A 22,313-nucleotide genomic window follows, 5' to 3' on the forward strand; every position below is an offset into this window, starting at 1 on the left:
TTGGCCTAAAGCCTACACTCACATTGAAAGTGGAGCTGAAGAATCTGGTTAGTTTTGAAGATGCTGTCAGATTGGCCAGGGAGAAAGAATGGAAAGTCCAGAGACTGAGACAGCTTGGCATGCAAGAAGAGCCTAGGAATCCGAATGGAAGTCCAGAAATAATAAAGGCTTATGCAGAGAGAGAGCCGGTGTCTGTTCCTATGCAGGATGACTCCCTGAAGAAGGACTTGCATGATGCTGTAGAGCTTATGAAATCACTCAGTCTAAATTGACATGGAGCCTGCAGGAAGAGGAAGAGGCCGAGGTGTGCAAAACAACAGGAGAGATATACAGGCTGGGAGTGAAGGAAATACAGCTAGAACAGGTAGAGGACGGGGATACATGAGCAATGTGAAGTGCTGGAACTGTGGAGAGTGGGGACATATCAGCCCTCATTGTGTTAAGCTAGCAAGAGTAGGTGGAGAAGTTTATCCTATGATGCAGAAGACAAATGATAGATCAGGAGACTTCAATGTGGAAGTGAAGGATCTAAATCAACCCTCTACCAGTGGAGTCAAGTGGGAAGATAAAGGAAAAGGGAAGGCAATCAGCCTGATTAGGGTAGAGACTATTCTGGAGATCATGCCAGTGGCAAAGAGAACAAGAAGTGCAATAGAAGAAAAGGGACCTTCTAGCCAAAAAAGGGAAGCATGTGGAGTTTGATCTCAACCCTCGGTCTCCTAAAAAGAAGAGTAGGAGGCCCAGGAAACATTACAAGACTTCAGATTTGCATATGGATCAAGGACAAGAGGAATACACACTGATGAATGATTTGAAGGGAAGAACAGCCAATATAACTTTTGCATAGTTACTTGGTTTGTGTCCGAAGCTCAAAAGAGAATGGAAGAAGTTGGCTAATCCCAGGAAAAGTAATGAGCAAGAGCCTACGAGAGGAGAGATGGAGATGATGTCTGTAGAAGATCTTCCAGATTTATGCCCTGCAGTGGATGCATGGTATGGAGGTATGAGTGTCGGCGAGGCAAATGTTGATGGCGGTGCATAGATAAGTGTCATGACTCAGGCATGAATGGAGAGGTTGGGGCTAAAATTGAATGCGCATTCAGATTTTAGGCTTCAATTGGCAAACCATGCCAAGGTCAAGTGTCTGGGTATATGCACGGGAGTAGTAGTGGATGCTTTTGGGGTATCCTGTGGCATTAATTGCCACATTATGCCTGCTGGTTTGGGAGCATACCCACTGATTTTGGGCAGACCTTGGCTCAGACAGGTGGGAGCAATACAAAACTGGAAGATGACAATTACAGTGCATAATAAGAAAGGAAAGGCCAAGAAATTTGATATGAGCAGTAGACGGGATATAGAAGAAGAACCAGAAGAAACAAGCATGGAAGAGGAGTCAGATAGTGGGACTGAAGAAGAAAGTACTACATCTGAGGAAAAGGGGCAAGTATCATTTCTGTTGAAGGAATCTGATGCAACTGAGATACAAGAAGCTAAGGAGGAAAGTAAGCTTGAAGATATGGATAATTTGATGCAACCCCCACCTTCCCAGACAGAGAGAGAAGAGATATTGCTGTCCATGTTGAATTCCAGTCTGGAAGAAGTGGAGGAGGAGGAGTATATGAAAGTCATTCATCAATATCCAAAGCTGTTTATTACCTCACATGGAGAGATCAGGGGTTTCAAATGTGAGCCAATGCACATTGAGCTAAAAGAAGGCAGCAGACCTATTTTTCAGAAGTTGAGGAGGACACACAGAGAGCTTTTACCCGTGCTGAGAGAGGAGTTGAATAAGTTGCTCAAGGCTGGGCTGATATATCCAGTGGAGCATTCAAATTGGGGCAGTCCAGTGGTAATTATTCCTAAGCATGCAGGAGGATGGAGAGTATGTATTGACTACAAGCCTCTCAATGCAGTAACTAAAAGCAATCATTATCCTCTTCCTTTTATTGATGATATATTGGATAAAGTGGGAGGGTATGAGAAATACAGTGTGTGTGATGGATACTCTGGATACTTCCAGATTTCAATTGCCGAGGAGGATCAAATCAAAACTACATTCATCACATCCTAGGGTTGCTTTTGTTACAGAGTAGTGCCATTTGGATTGAAGAATGCACCGGCATGGTATCAGGAGAATACTGATGAAGTGTTAGCTCCTTTCATTGACAAATTTATGAGAGCATTTCTGGATGATATATGTGTGTACAGTTCCAAGAGAGAGCATGCATGGAGGCTGGATCAAGTGTTCCACAGAATGGATGAAGCACGAGGACAATTCAATCCACGGAAATGTCATTTGGGATGCTCCAAAGTGAAATTACTGAGACATATAGTATCCCAAAATGGCATTGACCCTGATCCAGAGAAAATGAAAGCCCTTATCTTACTTCCAGCTCCCTCTACATCAAAACAGTTGCAGACTTTTGTGCAAAAAGTGAAGTATATGACAAGATTCATACATTTAGTCTCTCAGCTGTTATATCCTTTGCAACAAGCTATGAAAGAAGAACCTCTGCAATGGAGTGAGGATTGTGAAGCAGTGTTCAATAGAGTGAAGGAAGTGTTGGGAGAGATTGCTTGTGTGAAAGCTCCAGATTTCTCTCAGACCTTTTATGTGAACCCTTCATTTGGACCTGATGCTGTGGGAGCCATTTTATTGCAAAAAGGGGAGGAGTCCCGTTAGATGAGGCCTGTGTATTATGCTAGCAGAGTCAAAACAGAAGCAGAGAGGAGATATACGGAGGCAAAGCTGATTCTGTCAAGCTTGGTGTATGCTTGCAGGAAGTTCAAGGCATATCTAATCTCAAAGCCATTTGTGGTTTTAACTTGCTACCCTTTATTGCCTCAACTTGTTAATAATTCAACACTTTCTCGAAGCATGATGAAATGGTTAGTTGAGCTACAAGAATATACTCTCATTTTTGGTGGAGAGCACTTTCAGAGCCACACTGGCAGATCTGTTAACATACAAAGAGGGCCCCATTTTGGTAAAGGTAGTAGAGAAGAAGATAGATAAAGAGGAGCATGCTATCATTCCAGGAGCATCTATCTTGCATTTTGATGGCTCATACAGGAAGAGTTTACATCAAGCTAATGGAGGCTATGTGATTACTGATTCAGAGAGCAAGCTGATTCAAAAGGAAGGAGTCCATCTCGAAGCCGGAAGTAATAATGAGGCGGAGTATGCAGCATTATATGAGGGGTTGATGGCTGCACTTAAGCTGAAGATTCAGAAGATAATGATCAAGGGAGATTCTCTACTTGTTGTAAAGTAGGTTCTAGGAAGTTGGCAAGCAAGAAACCCGATGTTGAGAGGGTATCTAAAGTAAAAAGGCTGCTTCAACAATTTACAGCATGGAATATCCAGCATGTGCGAAGGGAGGATAATCAAATGGCACATGAATTGGCTCAGGAGATGAGTGACCAAGATCCAATGATAGCAAAGCTTGAAGATCCACTGTACAGAGGGAGAGAATTCCTGGCTCAAATAGTGGATTTCTTACTTACTGGACATCTACCTCGGGAGCTTAAGAAGAGTCAAAAATATCACTTCATACGGAAGAGCAGACAGTATATGATGATTGATGATGAGCTTTACATGAAAGGAGCTGATCAAATTTTGAGAAGAGTACCCTGAGAGAAGAAATATATTATATACTGTCATCCAACCATGAAGGAGCTTGTGGAGGACACTATGCTTTTGAGATCACACTGCAAAAAATACTTCTGGAGGGTTATGTGTGGCCTTCAATACAGAAGGATGTACAGCATTGGTGCAGATCCTGCCATGAATGTCAGCGGATGGGAAAAAGAATTCTTAAAATAAAGCCAAGAAATATTATGCTGGTTTATGATATTTTTGAAAGATGGGGGATAGATGCAATTGGTCCTCTGCCCAGAACTGCCAAAGGGAAATGTTATATGCTAACTGCAGTGGAGTATTTATCAAAATGGGCAGAGGTGAAGGCAATAAAGAGAGTGGATAGCAAAGGGGTTGCTGATTTTATATATGAACACATATGCTGCAGATTTTATATATGAACACATATGCTGCAGATTTGGGATTCCTTTGGAGCTACTTTCAGATAGTGGTCCTGGATTCAGAAGAGAAGTGATAGATTATTTATGCAGCAAGCTGAATATAAATCACAAGTATATCACCCCATACTACCCTCAGTGCAATGGATTGAATGAGAATTTTAATGGGGATTTCAAATTGATGATGACTAAGATGACTGGGAGCCAAACCAAAAACTGGGATTTAGAGATGAATAGAGTTTTGTGGGCATACAGGGTAGCGGTGAAGCATAGCACTCAATTCTCTCCATTTCATTTGGTGTATGGGAAAGAAGCAATTCTGCCATTGGATGTAGAGATACCAGCTTTGAAATTTTTAGTTGAAGAAGGATATGAGCCTGTAGACAGTTACAGGGAGAGGTTACTAGCACTGCAGGTAGTGCAGTTAGATAGGGATTTGGCTTTTGAGCATTATGCCAGAGTGCAAATGCGGAGGCAAGAATTGGAAAATGCAAAAATCAAGAAAAAAGAAATTGAAGATGGAGACTTGGTTCTCAGATACAATAGCAAACTGGATAGTACATTTCATACTACTTTTCAAACCAAGTGGGAAGGTCCATACAGAGTGGAGAAGAAATTTGAAAATGGAACTTACCAATTGACTGATTTAGATGGTAAAAAACAAAAGAAGAGAGTCAATGGTGTCTGGTTGAAGAAATACTTCGCACGGTTGATGGTAGCACTGAAAGAAGAGGATCATGAAGATAATGAGCTGTGGCAGAATCAATGGAAGTCAGTGCAAAGTGAAAAAGAAGAAAATTTGGATCTGTCATCTCTTTTTGGCTCACTACTGGAAATGAATGTCACAGCAGAAGAGTGGGGTTGCTAAAGGTGTGCGAAGATTTTTGAAAACCCCAAACTTGTCTTGTACATATGTACATGTGTGATGTTCAACTTATGTGTGTGCTTGCTGGCTGCTGGCATTCAATGAGATTTTGTGTAAGCAGTTTTCGAGTCCTCCATAATATCCAGAGTTGGGAATGTGTGCATTAAGTGACTTGGTCTAAGTTTTGTGGGAAGCCTTGGGAGTGGTAAAAAGGCACATATGAGGTGGCTAATTCAGAATGGGGCTGGAATCAAAAAGGTATCCATACATGTGGCTATGTAATAGAGGAGGGAAGCTTCTTGTTGAGGAGCGAGCATGTACGTGAAGCTTGGGCATGAAGGAGAATTCGGGAAGTTTTCCGGAACGCACAGGGAATAGACACGCAAGTGGAGAGGGAAAAGAAGAGGTGGATGGAGTTCTGAAAAAGGTCTCTACTAGGCAGGCGGTGAGGATCTCAGTGAAGGGGGGAGAGCTTCGGGAGAGGGTCATTGCCACTATACAGTAGGGAGGATTGTAAGTTACGGAGAAGGTACTCCTGGATGGAGCTGTTGCGACACTATGCATGCGGGCTGTTGCTTCCGGACGGGAGAGGGACTTGACGACTGAAAGGCTGTAGCAGTTGGTGGTGGCTAGAGGATCATGGCGACGCGGGTGTACTGCAAGCTCATCGTGAAGGTGAGGCCATGTCTAAAGCAGGAAGAGCCACGGAAGAGCACAGAAGGTAGCTCTGTTGGGTCGTCATGCAGCAAATGACCTTGGATTATAGGCTTTGCTGAAGAGGTCGATGGATGCTTGGAAGGGGGAAAAGCAGAGAAAAAGAGGCATTTTCAGCACGCCCTGATCTGGAGAGCTGGAGGGAGCAAGGAGCCTGGTCAGAGATGCTTGCAGGTGAGCCTGGAGTGCAATTTTCGAGCAGAGCTGAACTTGCATCCTGGAGGCTGTGGACAACGAGCTCTTGGCAGAGGGAGCATTTCCATCGCGGGAAGTTGCTGTTTTTTGCTATCCCTGGGTGTCAGAAGAAGTAAGCAATCGTGAATTTGCTGAAATCAAGTGTCGGAAGCAAGAGGGAAGCAGGGCAATCAGATTTTTGTTCAGAAACGGAGCCAGGACAGTCACGAAAGAAGGGCAACCTGATTTGTGGGAGGAAGTGCTGCTGATTTTGCATGCTGAAGGAGCTAGAAGCTGGGAGATTTCAAAAAGGTGGTTCCTGGTCAGTAGAACTTGCAGACAGAGGTGAAGAGAGTGAGGTCGATTTCAGATTTGGTTGTTTTCTTGCTGCCCGAAGTTTGTACTAGCTGGAATTCACTGCCTGGGTAAAAAGGAATGCATAAACAGTTGTTATTTGGCTGATATTCACCAGAAGAAGTGGGCTGCTACTGTGTTTCGTGAAGAGGGAGGCAGTAGGAACTTGCTGAAAAATACAAAAATCAGACCTGTTTTGGTGTGAGGAGGTTGTTGGCAATAGGAAGAGGCTCCAGGTTCTTGAAGAATTTTCAGTTCAGATTTTATGTGGGTCAGGGGAGAAGCCACAGGAGGAGATTTGGACAGGAAAGTTGCAGTTTTTTGTCATTTCGAGCTCTTTTTTGATAAATACAGTTTGCCGTAATTGTTTTGAGGTGTTCTCGAGGTGTTGTGGGCCAGGAGCTTCGGAAAAGAGGTGTTTTCTGAATTTCTAAGTTGGCTGCAGCAAAACAGCAGCAGAAGGGGTGAAACAGGAGTTGTTTTGTGGAGTCTGGAGTCAAATATATGCAAGTTTTGAAGCGGAACTATGTGGCCTTGTTGTAGCAAAGAATCTGTGATCTTTTGATGCTAGAGAGTGTATCAAATCAGACTGGAATTGAGCTGATTTGTAAGTTGAATATAGTCTCATGTGTGGGATCACTCTGGACGGGTTTTCCTGTGGAGTTTTGTGTAAAGAGTCAAAGCTGAAACTGAGTTTTTGTATACATGCTTGAAATAAAGTCTGTTGATATCTCTGGGTGTTTAGTTCTGGGTGAGTTTGTTCTGCGTGTGAGAGTGTGACACGCTATAAAGGCGCTATACCGCTTCCGTGTCATCAACGTCCACATGTACAAGACCTAGTGGGCACCTAGCGAGCTTCCGATGAAGCTTAGCTTTTATAGAGAGTAGTGTCTACAGATCTCACAGTAATGTTTCATCGACCCGCCTGGCTACACTTGGATACACCTCACCCACAATTTGAGGATCTCAATCAGGCGATTTCACACTTCTTCTCACAAACTAAGCATTGAGACTAGACGGGCTAAGGGAATCCCTTAGGAGGGCCACATTTGCACTATATGTCACATGCGGGAAATTCAATCAGAGGAGCACTTTGCTTTCAAATATACATATACTGGAGGTTGAGCTGGAGAAGCACGTTGTTTTTAGATGTACTATGTAATATGAAATCCATAGAAATGGATTCAGACCCTTTCCAACCTCCTAGTTCATCCAGATCAGAGGCGGTAGCGATTTTTTTCTCCATGAGTCCTTAGGATACAGAGACCTACTACTCAGGAGATAGAGACAAGTCGGAATCCAAAGAGAGAGTAAATATTGGTTTTTTCAATAAGGTGGAACAGGCCACCAATCCCCACGGAGATGACACAATCGAGACCCTAAAAGTGACACGACAAGACCCACCAGTGCCTCCACCCACACATAAGGCTTGGAGATCTTCCTCTATGTTCATTGGCTCGAAAAGACAATTGACTAGGGTGACAATCACAGTTACGCTGAAACGCGTTTCAGAGCCCAGCCAGGCCTAAAACGCCATTTCAGAGAAGCCCCGTGTCCTGAAACACGTTTCAAGGTCTGAAACGTTTCAGGACCCTGAAACGGCTGGCTGAAACATTTCAGCCAGTCTGAAACGCGTTTCAGAGAACTGAAACGGGCCGTTTCAGACAACACAGGCTGCTAGTGTTAAGCAACTAGCAATCCCCAATTTTTGGGGCAAACATACCAGTCTGCAAGCCAGCCAAAAGGTCAGCCAGCAGGGGTCTGGCCAACCAGAACTGGCCGACCAGCAGCCAGCAGGGGTCTGGCCGACCAGAACTGGCCAACCAGCTGGCCGACCAGCTGGCAGGCCCACCGACCAGCTGGCCGACCAGCTAGGTCAGGCCTATAAAGGCACTAGCCCCCACACTCTCAGTGACTGGACAGGACCTGGAGCTGCTCCTCATCTCCTCCATCCTTTGCTGCAGCCCCGCCTGCTCCAGTTCTGCTTTCTGCCATCTTCTCCTACCTCAGGACAGGACCTGCAGCTGCTCTACACATCCTCCATCCTTTGCTGCAGTCCCTTCTACTCCAGATCTGCCCCCCCTTGCTCCAGATCTGTCCCTTCTGCTCCTCTGCTCCAGATCTGCTCCTTCTGCCCCAGATTTGCTCCTTTTCTTCATCATGTTGCTATTCCAGATAGCCTGAAGGTTCCTTCCTCAGAGCATGCTGGTTTTCAGCCATTTCCTAGGCAGCTCCAGCCCTTCATCATCTTCGTCATCATCAAGCTACACGGAGGACTGCGTTTTGCTCCCTCTGCTGCTATCATTTTCTACTGTTTCTCTATATGGAATCATCTTTCTCATTCACCTCAGCCACGATCTTTGAGACACGACGGCTTGAGGTCCTTGTATTCAGTTTTTCATATTACCGACAGGCACTATGTTTTCTGAGTTCCGTTCTTCAGTTGTGTCTGAGTATTGTCTATTTTTTATCGCTCCACTGCAAACCCTATCGTTTCTCTATATGGTATCAGAGCCATGGTGATCTAAAGACCCCAGATCTCTGGTGATCTAAAGATCCTGCTTCTTCAAGGAGGCCATAGGTACGGGGAGCATCACTCCTATGAACATATCAGTTTCCTCTTCATTCCGCTGCGCACCATCCCTCCCTCCCTTTCAGAACTCCATCTTCTACTCCCATCCCTCCCTCCCTTTCTTACCTCCATCTTCTACACCCATCCCTCCCTCCCTTTTCGGTTTCAGGCTTGACACTCCCCATTCCTTCGAACAAGGAGGTCATGATCCTTCACCTCTACCAGATCTCCATCGGCATCGACTTCCAGGATCTACAAGTTCTCCCTAGGAAGGACCCTTTCTGTTCAGATGTGTCTTGATGACTGTTGTTTCGAATTCTTCTACATTCATGGAGGCGGGGATAGACTCCTCTCTCCCGAGGTTCAAGATCGGGCACACACTGGATCACTGTTCAGCTCCGACCTCTTCCTTTGGTGAAATCCTACCATCTCTGGATTATCAGTGCTGCTACGACATATTTGTCCTTTACTTTTGCTTTTCCCTCCACCTTTCGGCAGTGAGAGAGGGTGGCTTATTCTCTCGAGCTTCACAGTGTTCTTATTTCTGCTGATCATACGTGTAACTCAAGCACTTGAGGAAGTGAACAATTCCCTTGCAAAGGCACTCCTCTTGTGATCATCTCTTGGGCATTTCACAGGGATAGCCACCATCATCGACGACATCCCTACACGAAGCTCCAAGCACACAAAGTCTGCCCCTCTAAATTGGCAATTGAGAGCGGGTGTTAAGCAACTAGCAATCCCCAATTTCTGGGGCAAACATACCAGTCTGCAGGCCAGCCAAAAGGTCAGCCAGCAGGGGTCTGGCCAACCAGAACTAGCCGACCAGCAGCCAGCAAGGGTCTGGCCGACCAGAACTGGCCAACCAGCTGGCAGGCCCACCGACCAGCTGGCCGACCAGCTAGGTCAGGCCTATAAAGGCACTAGCCCCCACACTCTCAGTGACTGGACAGGACCTAGAGCTGCTCCTCATCTCCTCCATCCTTTGTTGCAGCCCCGCCTGCTCCAGTTCTGCTTTCTGCCATCTTCTCCTACCTCAGGACAGGACCTACACCTCCTCCATCCTTTGCTGCAGTCCCTTCTACTCCAGATCTGCCCCCCCTTGCTCCAGATCTGTCCCTTCTGCTCCTCTACTCCAGATCTGCTCCTTCTGCCCCAGATCTGCTCCTTTTCTTCATCATGTTGCTATTCCAGATAGCCTGAAGGTTCCTTCCTCAGAGCATGCTGGTTTTCAGCCGTTTCCTAGGGCAGCTCCAGCCCTTCATCATCTTCGTCATCATCAAGCTACACGGAGGACTGCGTTTCGCTCCCTCTGCTGCTATCATTTTCTACTGTTTCTCTATATGGAATCATCTTTCTCATTCACCTCAGCCACGATCTTTGAGACACGACGGCTTGAGGTTCTTGTATTCAGTTTTTCATATTACTGACACGCACTATGTTTTCTGAGTTCCGTTCTTCAGTTGTGTCTGAGTATTGTCTATTTTTTATCGCTCCACTGCAAACCCTATCGTTTCTCTATAGCTAGGTCTCCAAAATGACGCGAAATCCGCCGCCAATCCCGTTTTTGGTCTTTTTGATTTCGATTTTGGCCTCCTTCCACTCCTTCAGCCTCATACTCTCTCCATCCTCAAGGTTTTCCATCCCTCCTTGAGCCCCATTCACTCCTTTCCTCTCCTTTCTCTCCTGCAAGCTGCTTTAGCCCTCCATCATCATCTACTCCCCTCCAGCCCACTCCTTCAGCCCTCTCTTTCAGCCATCTGCCACTTTCAAGTTTCAGCCCTCTATTTCAACCCTTGGCTCTCTTTCAAGCTGTAGGCTATAGCATTCTAAATGTGTGTGTTCTCATCTCAAAACCCCCTTTTCTAAACCCCCCTTGCTGACATGGCATTTCCCCGTTTCAGTCCTCCCAAAAATCCCGAAACGTTTCCGTTTCCGTTTCCGTTCCCCGTTTCCCCGTTTCTCTTCCCCTAACTCTGGTGACAATGGCACTTGTCCGAACGGGGCAAGCTACCACAAAAGGCTACTCAAGTCCATCCCTTGCAGCACCCCATCATGGATTTTATCTCTCATCAATACCATCCTTCGCCAAAGCCACTGTCCATTGAGACCTTCCTGTCCATTCTTAGCCAGCCAATGGATCTAGTCCCTCAGACAACATACAAAGGATCCGTCACATAGGTGGATAGCCATTTTTTTCAGCTCCCCCCAATAGTGAGCTCTCCACGGCTTTTCCCTAGTTCACTGATATGATATGATATGTACTCTCCCCCCACAGTGACATTTCTTGAATGTGGATGGCCCCACCCCTTCAGGTTTTCTCATTGTATCTGGTTTTTTAACTCTCATAGACCCCTTCAGTCTTTCAAAGACTAAGACTTTCTTTCTTTCTTTCTCAATCTCATTCAACAACCTACATCTCCTATTAATGTGGAGACTTGGGATTGTATTCTAAAGGAATCATCTAATTGACTTTCCCCATCCCAAAATAAGCAACTGTCGTAAGTGTTTCGATGTTTAATGTCGTGGGGAGATGAGATCTTCTTCTAATAGTGTGCTTCCATTTGCATACCCATTTCTGCTGTGAGAGCATATTACCCTTGAATGTCGAGAGCAAAGAACACCAACCACAAAACTCTCTACTTGCAAAATATCCCTTACATATCCTCGAGATATCCCTTACGTTGTACTTTTGTGGGTCACCATAAAACACAAATCCAGGTGCACTCACCACAATTCTTTACTTCCAGCCATGCACATTGTGTTAGACCTTGGAAGGGTAAAGGTTGACTTTTGTTATCTGGTTTCTTTGTTATGTTAGCGTTTTAGTATGTTCAATCTGTATTTTCGGATCGAGCTCAAGTAGCTCATGACCTAAGGTCAAGATTGTCCCAGCATTCGTATGTATTTGAGCTGACTTTACTCATTCTGTGTTGGATCAGATGCCAATGTCAAGCCAGTCCACATCGCACACTCTATCATTCACGATTACATATGTGCATCCTGTCTTCAAATCCACAGACCTACCATCCACATATGTGTTTCAATCCCCAGATTTAGCCGTGAAAGAGTGCATGAAGAATGGTATGTATCATGATTGGTATAAAATATGGAAACATAGCAAAAATTCAAGCTAGCCAGATTTCAGGATTACATATGTGCATCCTGTCTTCAAATCCACAGACCTACCATCCACATATGTGTTTCAATCCCCAGATTTAGCCGTGAAAGAGTGCATGAAGAATGGTATGTATCATGATTGGTATAAAATATGGAAAAAATTCAAGCAAGCCAGATTTCTACTGTGGTGCATCTAATAGCAAAAGAACTGACAGCAAACGTAAGTGTCATAATTGGATTACCTGACTTTCGATGACATGTATGTGTTCAAGAAACTGAGAGAAGACTATCGCCTTCTCAGGAAAACTATTTTGCAAGCCAGGTGATGCCTCTTGTTGGTCAACTTCAGAGCTTCCAGGCTCTTTCTCCCAAGCTTGATTGTGACGAGCATCCGTTCCTTGAAGCTCTTTCAGCCTCTTAACAAGATAAGCAACTTTGCTGCTTGAAGTTGCTTGCCAATCTGGATCCCAGTTGTCCTGAAACATATGACCCCAAAAACAAAAAGACAAATGAAGCAAAATCAAACCTCAATAAATAATTCAAATTATAAAGCATGAAAAAACAACTCTAGTGCATTATTGCTTTTACAGCTGACAGGGTAATGAGTCCAATTGATTTGCAGATCATCACTGTCAAATTCCTCAAAAATAGATGCGCCCGTGAAGTTTGATTGCTCATGCATCAGTTCTCTGTAAAAAACCCCAGAAGCCCAATGGCCGAAATCAGAGTGGGGCTGTGACAGTAGCTTCATGCTACATCCAGGAAATCTAATGTGCTTTCATGTTGACTGGCACTCCTGAGGATTGTGCCAGTCAAACATGATTGCTGTCAGGCCCAATCTGCCTCTAATAAGTCAGGCCCCCAATAAGGACCCTACATGCCCACTGGGTGGAGCAAGGAGTGCAAGAGAAGAGACCTATTCCGAGGATCCGATAAATGAGAGTGAAAGCAATGTCACTTGAGTCTAGCAATTGCGACGTATTCCTTACTTGGTCGGGCTTGCATCGCGAAAATCAGGCCAGAGAAAAGAACCCCCAGCTGTGTGTGTATGATGCGATGATGTCCACGGGTAATCCGTCTAAAATAAAGTCCTCTCTATGCATGACTGCTAGATCTGTGTTGAAGATCATGACCTTGGTTTTACCAAGGTTGACCTTCAAATCATGTCTCTCACAGAAGTATGGAGAGCATCCAAGTATGGCTAGGGGCCCTCCATCGAAGATGAGATGCAGAGGTTTTATAGCCATCACTGCCTATATAGATTACCTATCTCTACACATACAGTTCCTAATACTCTTCCTCTGACATAGACTCTAGTTACAGGGGGCAGCCTGCCGGAATAAGAGTTCAAAACTCCCCACCTGTGAACCCCCCTGAGGAGGGAAGGGGAGTCATACCATCAGAGGGGATGGGACTAAAATGTCTAACATTTTGGTTTTCTGTAGCAAAGGAACCATGTTTCTTCGTGCTATAGATGCATCAGCTTCAAGGACAGTGCTGACAGGTGCATATATATATGGTCTCATTTCCCCACAGCAATCCTTGAAATAGGTGCAGCAAATGCGGTGCAGGTGATAACAGATAATGGCTCCAATTCTGTGGTCATGTGGAGGATGCTTGAGGATGAGTTCCCTGCTATTGTTTGGACACCCTGTGCTTCTCAAAGTTTGGATCTGGCGATTCAGGATACAGGGAGTATCTCATATATTTTCTACAGCTGTGAGCATCATCAATTTTGTGATTAAAAGACCCAAGGTATTGAGTAAGTTCATGGAGAATAGTGACCTCGAGCTTCTAAAGCCCTCAAAGACATGGTTTGCTTACATGTTCATAATGTTGAAAGGGTTGCCCGAATGCAACATGGCTGGCTGTGCACATTGTTTCCCGCGACTGGCAGCAATGGAACGATAGGAATGAACCCAATGCAATGGCTTTTAGTTGCATGGTCATGAGATATGCATCGTGGGAGGAGGCTGCAGCTCTAGTGAGGACAATGAACCCCATGTACAGCATTCTCTGCTTGACAGATATGGAGTGGAGCACCATCGGGCTTCTCTATGAGTTCATGGACAAAGTGGGGGAAGCCCTTGATGTATGTACTGAGCTGTCTGCAGACAGGTAGGTACTCATGAGTCTTCCTTTCATTCTCCAAAGTGGCGAGACCTAAAAGTATAGCTTTAAATTTATGTTTTCAATTTTTCTAAATGTTGTTGGTATTTGCCTTTGATTAATGATTTCTTAAAAGGGTTCACGACCTTAAGGAGATTTGGAACGCACGTTGGGATTGGTTTAATAGGCCAATCCAAAACATTGCTCATATCCTTCATCCTCTATGGAGAAACAAGCAGCAATATGTGGACACTGATGGATGGTTAGCTTATATGAGCAAGATTTTGGGAGATGATGATCTACTCTTGAAGGTGAAGGCTGAGCAATTTCTTTTTCGCAACCGAAGCGGTGTTTTTGGATCGCGCAATGCGAGAGGAAACTCAGCTGGCACCAGTTTCAAATATGGAATTGAGCCACCCCACTTGGTAATCCTTAACACTACATGCAATACTTTCTTATTAGTTCAGAACATGTGTTTATAGCTCAGCGATTGCAAGCTGCCACTGAGAAGGTCTTATCTTGTTTTGTTTCAGAGACGCATAGCAATGTGAGTTCTCTCACAAGATTGTAGCTCCGGGCCATTACTCCATACGAAGAAAGGAGCAGAATATCCACGGTGCACTTGGAGAGGTTAGTCTTTTGCCACTACAATCTGAGCAAACGGACTATCCCACTGAGCCCCGGCAGGTGAATCCCAACATCAACATCACAAGTGCAAGCAGATACCCGATATTCCACCAGGGAGAGGGATATCTACACCATGCTGTATGAGGAGATCACAGCTCCATATCACCTCACCCAATCCCAGGCAGCAAGTGCAATAACTTCGCATGCACCTTTCAAGTGTCTCTGGGAGTGCCAGTAGCAGTGACAAAGAGGATGATGAGGACATGGATGCGGATGAGGAGCAGGATGATAATGAGGCTTGACTTTCTCACTTTTGATTTGTCACTTGTAAGACAGTAGGACAGTAGGAGTCAGGACTCATGATGTTTGGATTTTATTTTTGTAGGTACGTAGACTACATGACAGTAGTACTAGGACAGTAGGACTTGGGATATTTGTAGACAGTAGAAGCAAGCCTTCAGGACAGTAGACTGTAGGACTCGGGATGTTCCGAGGATGATGGATCATTGATGACTCTGGTTTCATTTTTGTGCTTCATATGTAATCTCCTTTTAGTAGTTATTGACTGTTATCCATGTATGTATTATGGAATCAGTAACAATCTTCATATATGAACAGTATGTTTTTTGTAGTTATTCATCTATGGAGTCAATAACAATCTTCATATATGATCAGTATGCTTTTTGTATATAATCACGATTCAGTATGGTTTTTGTATTATATATGATCAGTATGTTTTTTGTATCATGTATGGAATCACTTACAATCTTTATTTGCACGTTTTTGTGTATGACATAATGCATATCCTAGGTATAAATATGCATATTTTCAATGTCCGAACGCCGTTTCATACATTTTACGAAACCCGTTTCATAATTCATTCGTATGAAACCTATTTCATACCTGCCGTTTCTGAAACGCCTGGCAACTATGGTACCTTTCTGCTGGGTCTTTACCAGCTCATCTGCAAAACGAAGGGGGTCATTGCTAAGGCATGTACTAGCCTTACCAGGGCATACAGTTTGATGGCCTGCACAGCAGTCCACGTGGCTGCCCTTCTGCCATCCCTATAGTCTGTCCATGCTGCCCACGTGGCAGCCTGTTTGCTGCCCACATGGCAGCCCTCTTTTCTTCTCTAGGATCAGCCCATGTGGCAGTCCTCTCCTTTGTTCACACAGCTTCTGTCAAACCCATGCCTCTTCTAGCCCAGGTTCCTGCTCTCATCCAATGTCAGCACTGGAGGGCTAGACTACTTGTCAAAGGACTTGCTTGTGCCTCTATTGTCAACTCGCCTTCAGCTTGGTCTGAAGGCAATGTTGTAGCTCATTGGAAATGCTCAAAGCTGTGGGTTCATTTGATAGCTTGGCCACTAACCAAGTATCTAAAGCTGTGTTGAATCTTATGTCTGCTAGCTTGTGTTGCCTCTTGCAGGCCTTTTGGCTGTCACTCCTCTGGGATGCACTGCAAACTTGAAGCTCATCTCAGCGTTGAAACGCTACTCTCTTCTCCTTGTCTTGGAAATCTGTCCGAGGTGCTCCTTACAAGAGCATCAAAAAAGGCCTTTCTCTTCTCAACTGTTAATACTTTTGTTGTCATGTGTGCTACTGGTCTTGGATGTATGTGCCATTGAGGCTTCTATGCTGTCAGTGAAGCATTGAAGTGCAACTCTCTTCTCATTGTCTCAGAAATATGTCCCAGGTGCTCATTACAAGAGCATCCAAAAAGGTGTTTGTCTTCTTAATTTTTGTTGTCATGTGTGCTACTTGTTTGGGCCATATGTGCCATTGAGCTTCTGTGTTGTCACTGAAGAGATATTGGAGCAGCTAGGCGATGATGTCGTTGGAGCCTTACGCCCTCTCAATCTCCATCCAGAGGAGGATGAGGTAAAGATCAAATAGGCACTCTGGAGTTTTATACCCACGATTGCAGGAGACACTTGATGGAATCCTTCGGAAACCATCACTCAAGCAGACTTTAAGCATTCCATGGTCACCACTTGTATCTTAATTTGCAAACTCTCTCTGTTTGTACATGAGGTTTCAGATAGAGGGAAGTTATAGAGATACTTCCCAGGGCTGTAGCCTAAGATTCCCCCAAATTAGAGGAAAATCCCTAGATTGGAGGGTGCAAGGAGGTTTCACTTTCTTTAAAATCAGAAATGATGGAGGCAAATTCTATTAAAAGGAGGAATGGTCTTTTACCATTAAGAAAAAAAAAGTGGCAGAAATTCCATTACAGCAGCTACATTCCTGAATATACCACTCTTGTGGATCTCTGCCAAATAAAAGGGCACAAAAGTGATGAGCTGGAACAAGGAGTAGCAGAGCCTTACGAAAAGAGGAAGCTATGCACTGAAATTGATGGAAATACAGAAAAGTTTTTTTAAAACTTAATAAAGTTGGCAAAAGAATCAAAGCACCCATGTGAGGGGGAAGTGGACACCTGAGCAAAGGGCAGTTGCAAAATCAAGACCAAGGAGACAGGCAAGCTCAGCATGCTAGTGGAAATTCCTAATGATCAAGAACCTGGAAACATGGAGGACATGGATGCCATGGGGTCACTGCATTTGAGTCTAGGGCTCTGGATTTGTGGTATGGTTTGGGCAATTTTTTTACAGAGCAGATAAATGAGCTTAGTATGTTATGCTCGTTTCCAAATCTACACACTATTGTTGTTCCCTCTACCTCCTGCCTTAAATCTCTCACCCTCACCTGTAGACTCCCCCTCTCTCACCTCGCCTTCCAGAACAATACACTGTTAGATTCCAGGGAGAGGGCCAGGGGCAGTACCTGCACATATGAAGGTTGCAATTCAATGAGATCCTGTGGAACAGGCCATTTAGGGTTTGGATTCTCAGGTCGAGTCAAGTCTTCTGGGCTCTGCATTTTGTAAGGGCTTCCACAGCCTTGCAAGGTGCATCTCTCCCGATCAAGGGCTACACAGTCCAAGCAAAGCAAATGTTTGCAAGGAGTAACTATCGGTAGTCTACACCACTCGCCACACCTGTGAACAGCACCATATGCGTATAAAAGCCAGAACAAATGCATGATTTGAAAGCGAGACCTGGCTTTCCAAATCCAAAGACCAACCATTTACAATTGTGTTACCTGTTACACGTGCCTCCAACAAGCAGTGCATTTTTTATCACGGCAAACTCTAAAGATAGAGAGTCCATGCCTTCTTCAGCTAACATGTCCATGGTTTCTCGGATATCTTCTCCTGCATTTTCAACTTTAATGTGACCAGCAACACAACAAGAGAGTCTAACATTCCTGATGGTGGTACTTCGGAACTTCCATTGTTTTGGATTCAGAAGTGATTCCACATGTGATGGATCATTCCAATCTGCCATTAGAATATTTCGCCGAACTGTCTCTACTAGCTCATTATAGCTTTCTGCATGTTTTGGTGTAAAATCAAGCAGAGTGATCTTGCGTACACATGGTGGGATTGTGCAAAGATCAGATTTCCGAGCACTGATCATACACCTTTGCAAAAGTTGCAGCAGACGGACACGCCCCTCTTCAAGTCCAACCTCAAATGGTTTCAGAATGCCGCTTTCCCATAATCTTTGGCTTCCTCCATAAACAGGCTCATGAAGAAATTTGAGCATTGGCTGCAGGTGCGCCACCTGGCTGTTTGGTGTATGAGGCGTTGGCGTGCCAGTAAGCACCCATCTCCGAGATGCATGCATAGACATGGCCATCTGCAACTTATTTGTGAGACTAAGGCTTGCTCCCAGAGTATGCCCTTCATCCAGCATTATCCGCAGCCAGTGCACACACATCAGAACACTGCTTTCTTTATAACTCCACTCAGAGCTTAACCGTGAAAATGTTGTGATTACAATATCAAAATTCCATGCAAGCTCTTGAACCTTTGGAGCCTTTTTGGGGTCATTCCAGACACAGACACGCAACTGACCAGGTTTAGTGTGCCTTGAAATTTGATTCCTCCAATGTTCCACGAGATTTGGTGGCACAACGATAAGAGTTGCCCTAGAAAGATATAACCTAACAACGTCCAATGGCCTGTTGAGTGCTTCCCTCAAAGCAGCTAGATCGAATATCAGACCATCCAGGAATGGAGGATAGCACCATTTTTTCAATCCTTTACCCTCCCTTTTCCGAATCAAGCCAAATTTTAGGAATAAACTTTCATATCGGTGTTGGTCCTCCCAAGCAGTAAACTCGTGTAGTGATGGAGGGACTGAAACACCTGCACCAGACATTTTTATCAGTTTTTCGGAGCTCAAATTTACAAGCCATGTCAAAGCTCTATTTGTCTCTCTGTCCCTCAAAGATGCACAATCCTTCAGCACGTTTGCAAAGTGAATTATGTTTTGCTCAAGACCAGAGGCACATCCTGCTTTGTAGAATCCTGGCAAGGATGATATGAGTCCACATTCCCAATTTTCTTCCGGATCTGAACAGCTTTGACGCATAGGGTCTTTGTTCATGTTGCAAAACCAAGCAAGCCCTTCCTCAGGGGCTTTAACCCCGTCCTTTATCTTCCGCCATTTGCTACAAGAATCGCACTGGACCCAAACATCATGTGCATACAGATTTGCCTGATTAGAATCCTTGAACTCATAGTTGTCCTTCACTGAAATCCCAGAACCAGGAGCAGAAGAGCCCTCATCCACAAGCAATCCTTCATATGCTTCAAGCAACTTCCGTTTCAAACTGTTTGAAGCTCTAGTCCCAAGACCCAGTTCTGGCAAGCGATGCCTTGTTGACCTACCGTCCAGTGTAGTTTCAGAGAATTCTCTCTGTCTCTTTCGCCCTGGCAAGCTTTGTGTAGCTGCTGCAAGGGAATGAGAAGATGACTGAGAGGATGGTGGAGTGCCATCAATCCTGTTGTGTTTGGCTTTTAGTTCCATGCATCGTTTTAGCACAGAACCAACCCGATGAGAGCTTACTTCATAGTATCCATACCTGTCTCCAGACCTATGTTCACACCAATTTACATGTGTCCCGGCTGGAGGTGTTGCCAGTGTACCCTGTGTCTTCAAAATTAGAGAAAGTGCAGTCACGGTCTTTCCTAGACCCGGCTCATCACAAAAAAGACCCCCCCTGAAATCTGTGATACAAGGAGGTGCTTCTGGAGAGAGTTCACCAGACAAACAGTTGAGATAAAAATGAAAGCCATCCTCTGTCCGCAGATCTTTATAAAGAGGATGGACAAGGGTTACGGGATGCAGCTCCCGCTGCAGCATCCAACCTACTGCTGCCTGTTGGTGAGGAAAAAGCTTCAAGTGCATGCATGGCATGATACACAACGCTACCTCCCGTGTATGCTTACATGTAGCTGCCATGCTTTGAAGATCTTTCGGTGAAAGCCTGATAAAGATAGAAGTCAGGACTTCATTGGGCATGTCCCAGATCCCAGGAAAAGAAGGCTCTTCCCCATTTTTGGAAGCGATTGCTGAGCTAAAGACCTTTTCTTCCCTGCTAAGGGATGGAAGTGACTTGAAAATAGCATACATGTCAAACTTTGCCTGTCTAGTTGCTTCTGAAGTTTCACTATGCATGTCACAACCGAGAACCTGACAGTCTCCCAAATGCCAGATATCATCACAATCTGCGGACTCAAGCTTTCGACTCTCATGCTTAAGGCACTTTCTTCTGCTCTCCCAATCGCAGCTGTAAAATAAAATATAACAGGAAACTGTCTACATGGGATGGCAAACACCTCACAAAGAAAAGAGAAAGAAACACTGGGAATTTAGTAAGACTAATCAAACTTCACACGATTAAAAAGAGGGCAAAAGAAGTACCTGAGATGGTTCAGAATTGAAGTAAACGCGGGACTCGGCGTCCAATAGTTCCGACCTGACCACAAAAAGGATGGCAGATACAAATCCAGTACAACCACAGCACGCACGTCAGCCGCCCTGCGAGCAACCCGGACGACATGCCCTTTAACTTTTACCCCGTTTCGCACGGTCATAACCTGCAAATTATTCAAGATCTGGCCACCGCCGTCCCCATAACCCGTTATTCTCCGTTTCTTACTTGAGGTCCTTGTCTGTAAAGATGGAGTCGCTGCGCCAATAGTGGAATTCGCATCCGGAGTAGGAAGCGTGCGTTCAAGTTTAGCGTTGGCGCTGCAATTACCTCCGTTCTTAGTGAATGCATGGCTAAGATCTCCGCAAATTTCCCCCGACGATTCCCTAGACTCTTCAATTCCAGACATGCCTCGGCGGCCTGCAGAAGGAGGCGTGCCAAAATTCGAATTGTCTCCATGCCTTTCAGCTTTCGGCGTGTTTTCGCTTCTAGCAGAAACAATAGGACTGAGCACAAAGCCTCCGCTTGTATGAAATTTAACCTCAGCACCTTCCCCCGTGAGCCAACATTCGGCCCCAACGAGACCTTCCAAGGGCTCTGCCTCTGACCGGGATAGGCTTCGAGAGTTGGCGTATTGCCGCCGACGACAATAGAATGCACTCTCGAAGCAAAAATCGTATTTTGCGCTAGGTGTCTTTCCTGCGGCTACGAGCGAACTGCAGGGCTGCTCGCGACCCACATTTGCAGCGACTTGCGAGTCGGAAGAGGTCGCGGCAGCGCAGGGGGGGTCGTGGCCCAATCGGGGATTCACGGTAAGGGAGGAGTCCGAAGCGAAGTGAGGCTTGGGAGGCTCAAGGACGGATACGACGAGGGGGAGGAAGCCACAGAGCTTGAAATCATGGGAGAGGGAAGGGGATTCGGGGCGAAGGTCGGCCATGGAAGAGGCAGGGGAGGAAAAGACATAGCCAGGGGAGTCAAGGGAAGGAGAGGGGAGCCATAGCCAGGTCTGCGAAGGCTAAAGAGGAGCATATGAAGAAGGAGGACGCCATAGCCAAGAGCTTCAACTGCAACAAAAACAGAACAAAAGAAAACAAGAAGACGATGAAGAAGAAGAAGAAGAAGAAGTAGAAGGGAGGAAATGAAAACAGAAAACGAATAATCGTTTTATATTTTTCTTTTATATTTTTTCCACTCTTTTTTTTACAGCGCGGCTTTTTAACGTTACCTCGTCCTCCCCGACTCCCGAGTCCGTAGCTAATACAATTTATTTTTTTTAATATTTAGTACGTATTCTGGGATTTTCCCGTTATTTTTTGCTTTCCCCCCACGCTTTTCAAATCCTACGTCAGCTTCCCTATTTTGCCCTCTTTTTTTTTTTATTTTACTCTAAATGGCAAAGTTCCATTTCCAACTTTGGAGGCCAACTGCTTGTCATCATCTTGATTAGAAACTTTTTGGCCTGTCCTGGAAGGATAGGTCTTGGCAATGAAATTGGGATTTAGAATCTTCTCGAGTTTCACTCCAGTCTTTCATACTTTCCTCAAAACACCTTACTTTTCTTGAGTTTCACTCGAGTCCTCCATACTACCCTCGTATTCTCTCTCTCACTAAGGTTTCTGCGCTCTTTTTCCACTGCACATCCAAAAATCAACCACATTAAATTAAAAACTGCCTATAGGACAGGCCCATTGAATTAATTTACCTTGTTACAATGCATTTCATTAAGTCAAGTAGAGGTATCACAACAAATCACAACATTAGAGCTACGGATCCCTTGAGAGATTTTTATATATTCATTTATTTGCTTATTTATTTTTATATTTATATTTATCTATTTGGCATCTCGCCATGGAGAGTCTATCTAAGGGCGGGTTCACACCATCCGCCCGCCCAAGTAGTCAGAGAGGCGGACAGTCGGGTGTGTGGTTCACACCACTCGACAGACAAA

At 44.9% G+C, this 22,313-nt stretch overlaps 1 protein-coding gene across 2 annotated transcripts in view; it reads right to left on the bottom strand.

The window, feature by feature from the left end:
* The window catches only part of LOC147905950 (SNF2 domain-containing protein / helicase domain-containing protein / F-box family protein), a 41,610-nt gene extending 20,150 nt beyond the window's left edge, over positions 1-21,460 (bottom strand). For both annotated transcript variants that reach the window (XM_087375815.1, XM_087375807.1), the window contains exons 1-4: positions 20,356-21,460; positions 17,684-20,221; positions 17,366-17,579; positions 12,083-12,316 (exon numbers count right to left, since the gene is read on the bottom strand). In XM_087375815.1, coding sequence (XP_087231941.1) covers positions 12,083-12,316; positions 17,366-17,579; positions 17,684-20,221; positions 20,356-21,302 — 3,933 coding nt within the window. In that variant the 5' untranslated portion in view covers positions 21,303-21,460. The remainder of the gene's footprint in view (positions 1-12,082; positions 12,317-17,365; positions 17,580-17,683; positions 20,222-20,355) is intronic.
* Positions 21,461-22,313: the final 853 nt, after the last annotated feature.

Source organism: Dipteris shenzhenensis, chromosome 1 (genome assembly GCF_047967505.1).
Source record: "Dipteris shenzhenensis isolate YYH24624 ecotype China chromosome 1, Dip_SZ_1.0, whole genome shotgun sequence".
NCBI classification, from domain to species: Eukaryota; Viridiplantae; Streptophyta; class Polypodiopsida; order Gleicheniales; family Dipteridaceae; genus Dipteris; species Dipteris shenzhenensis.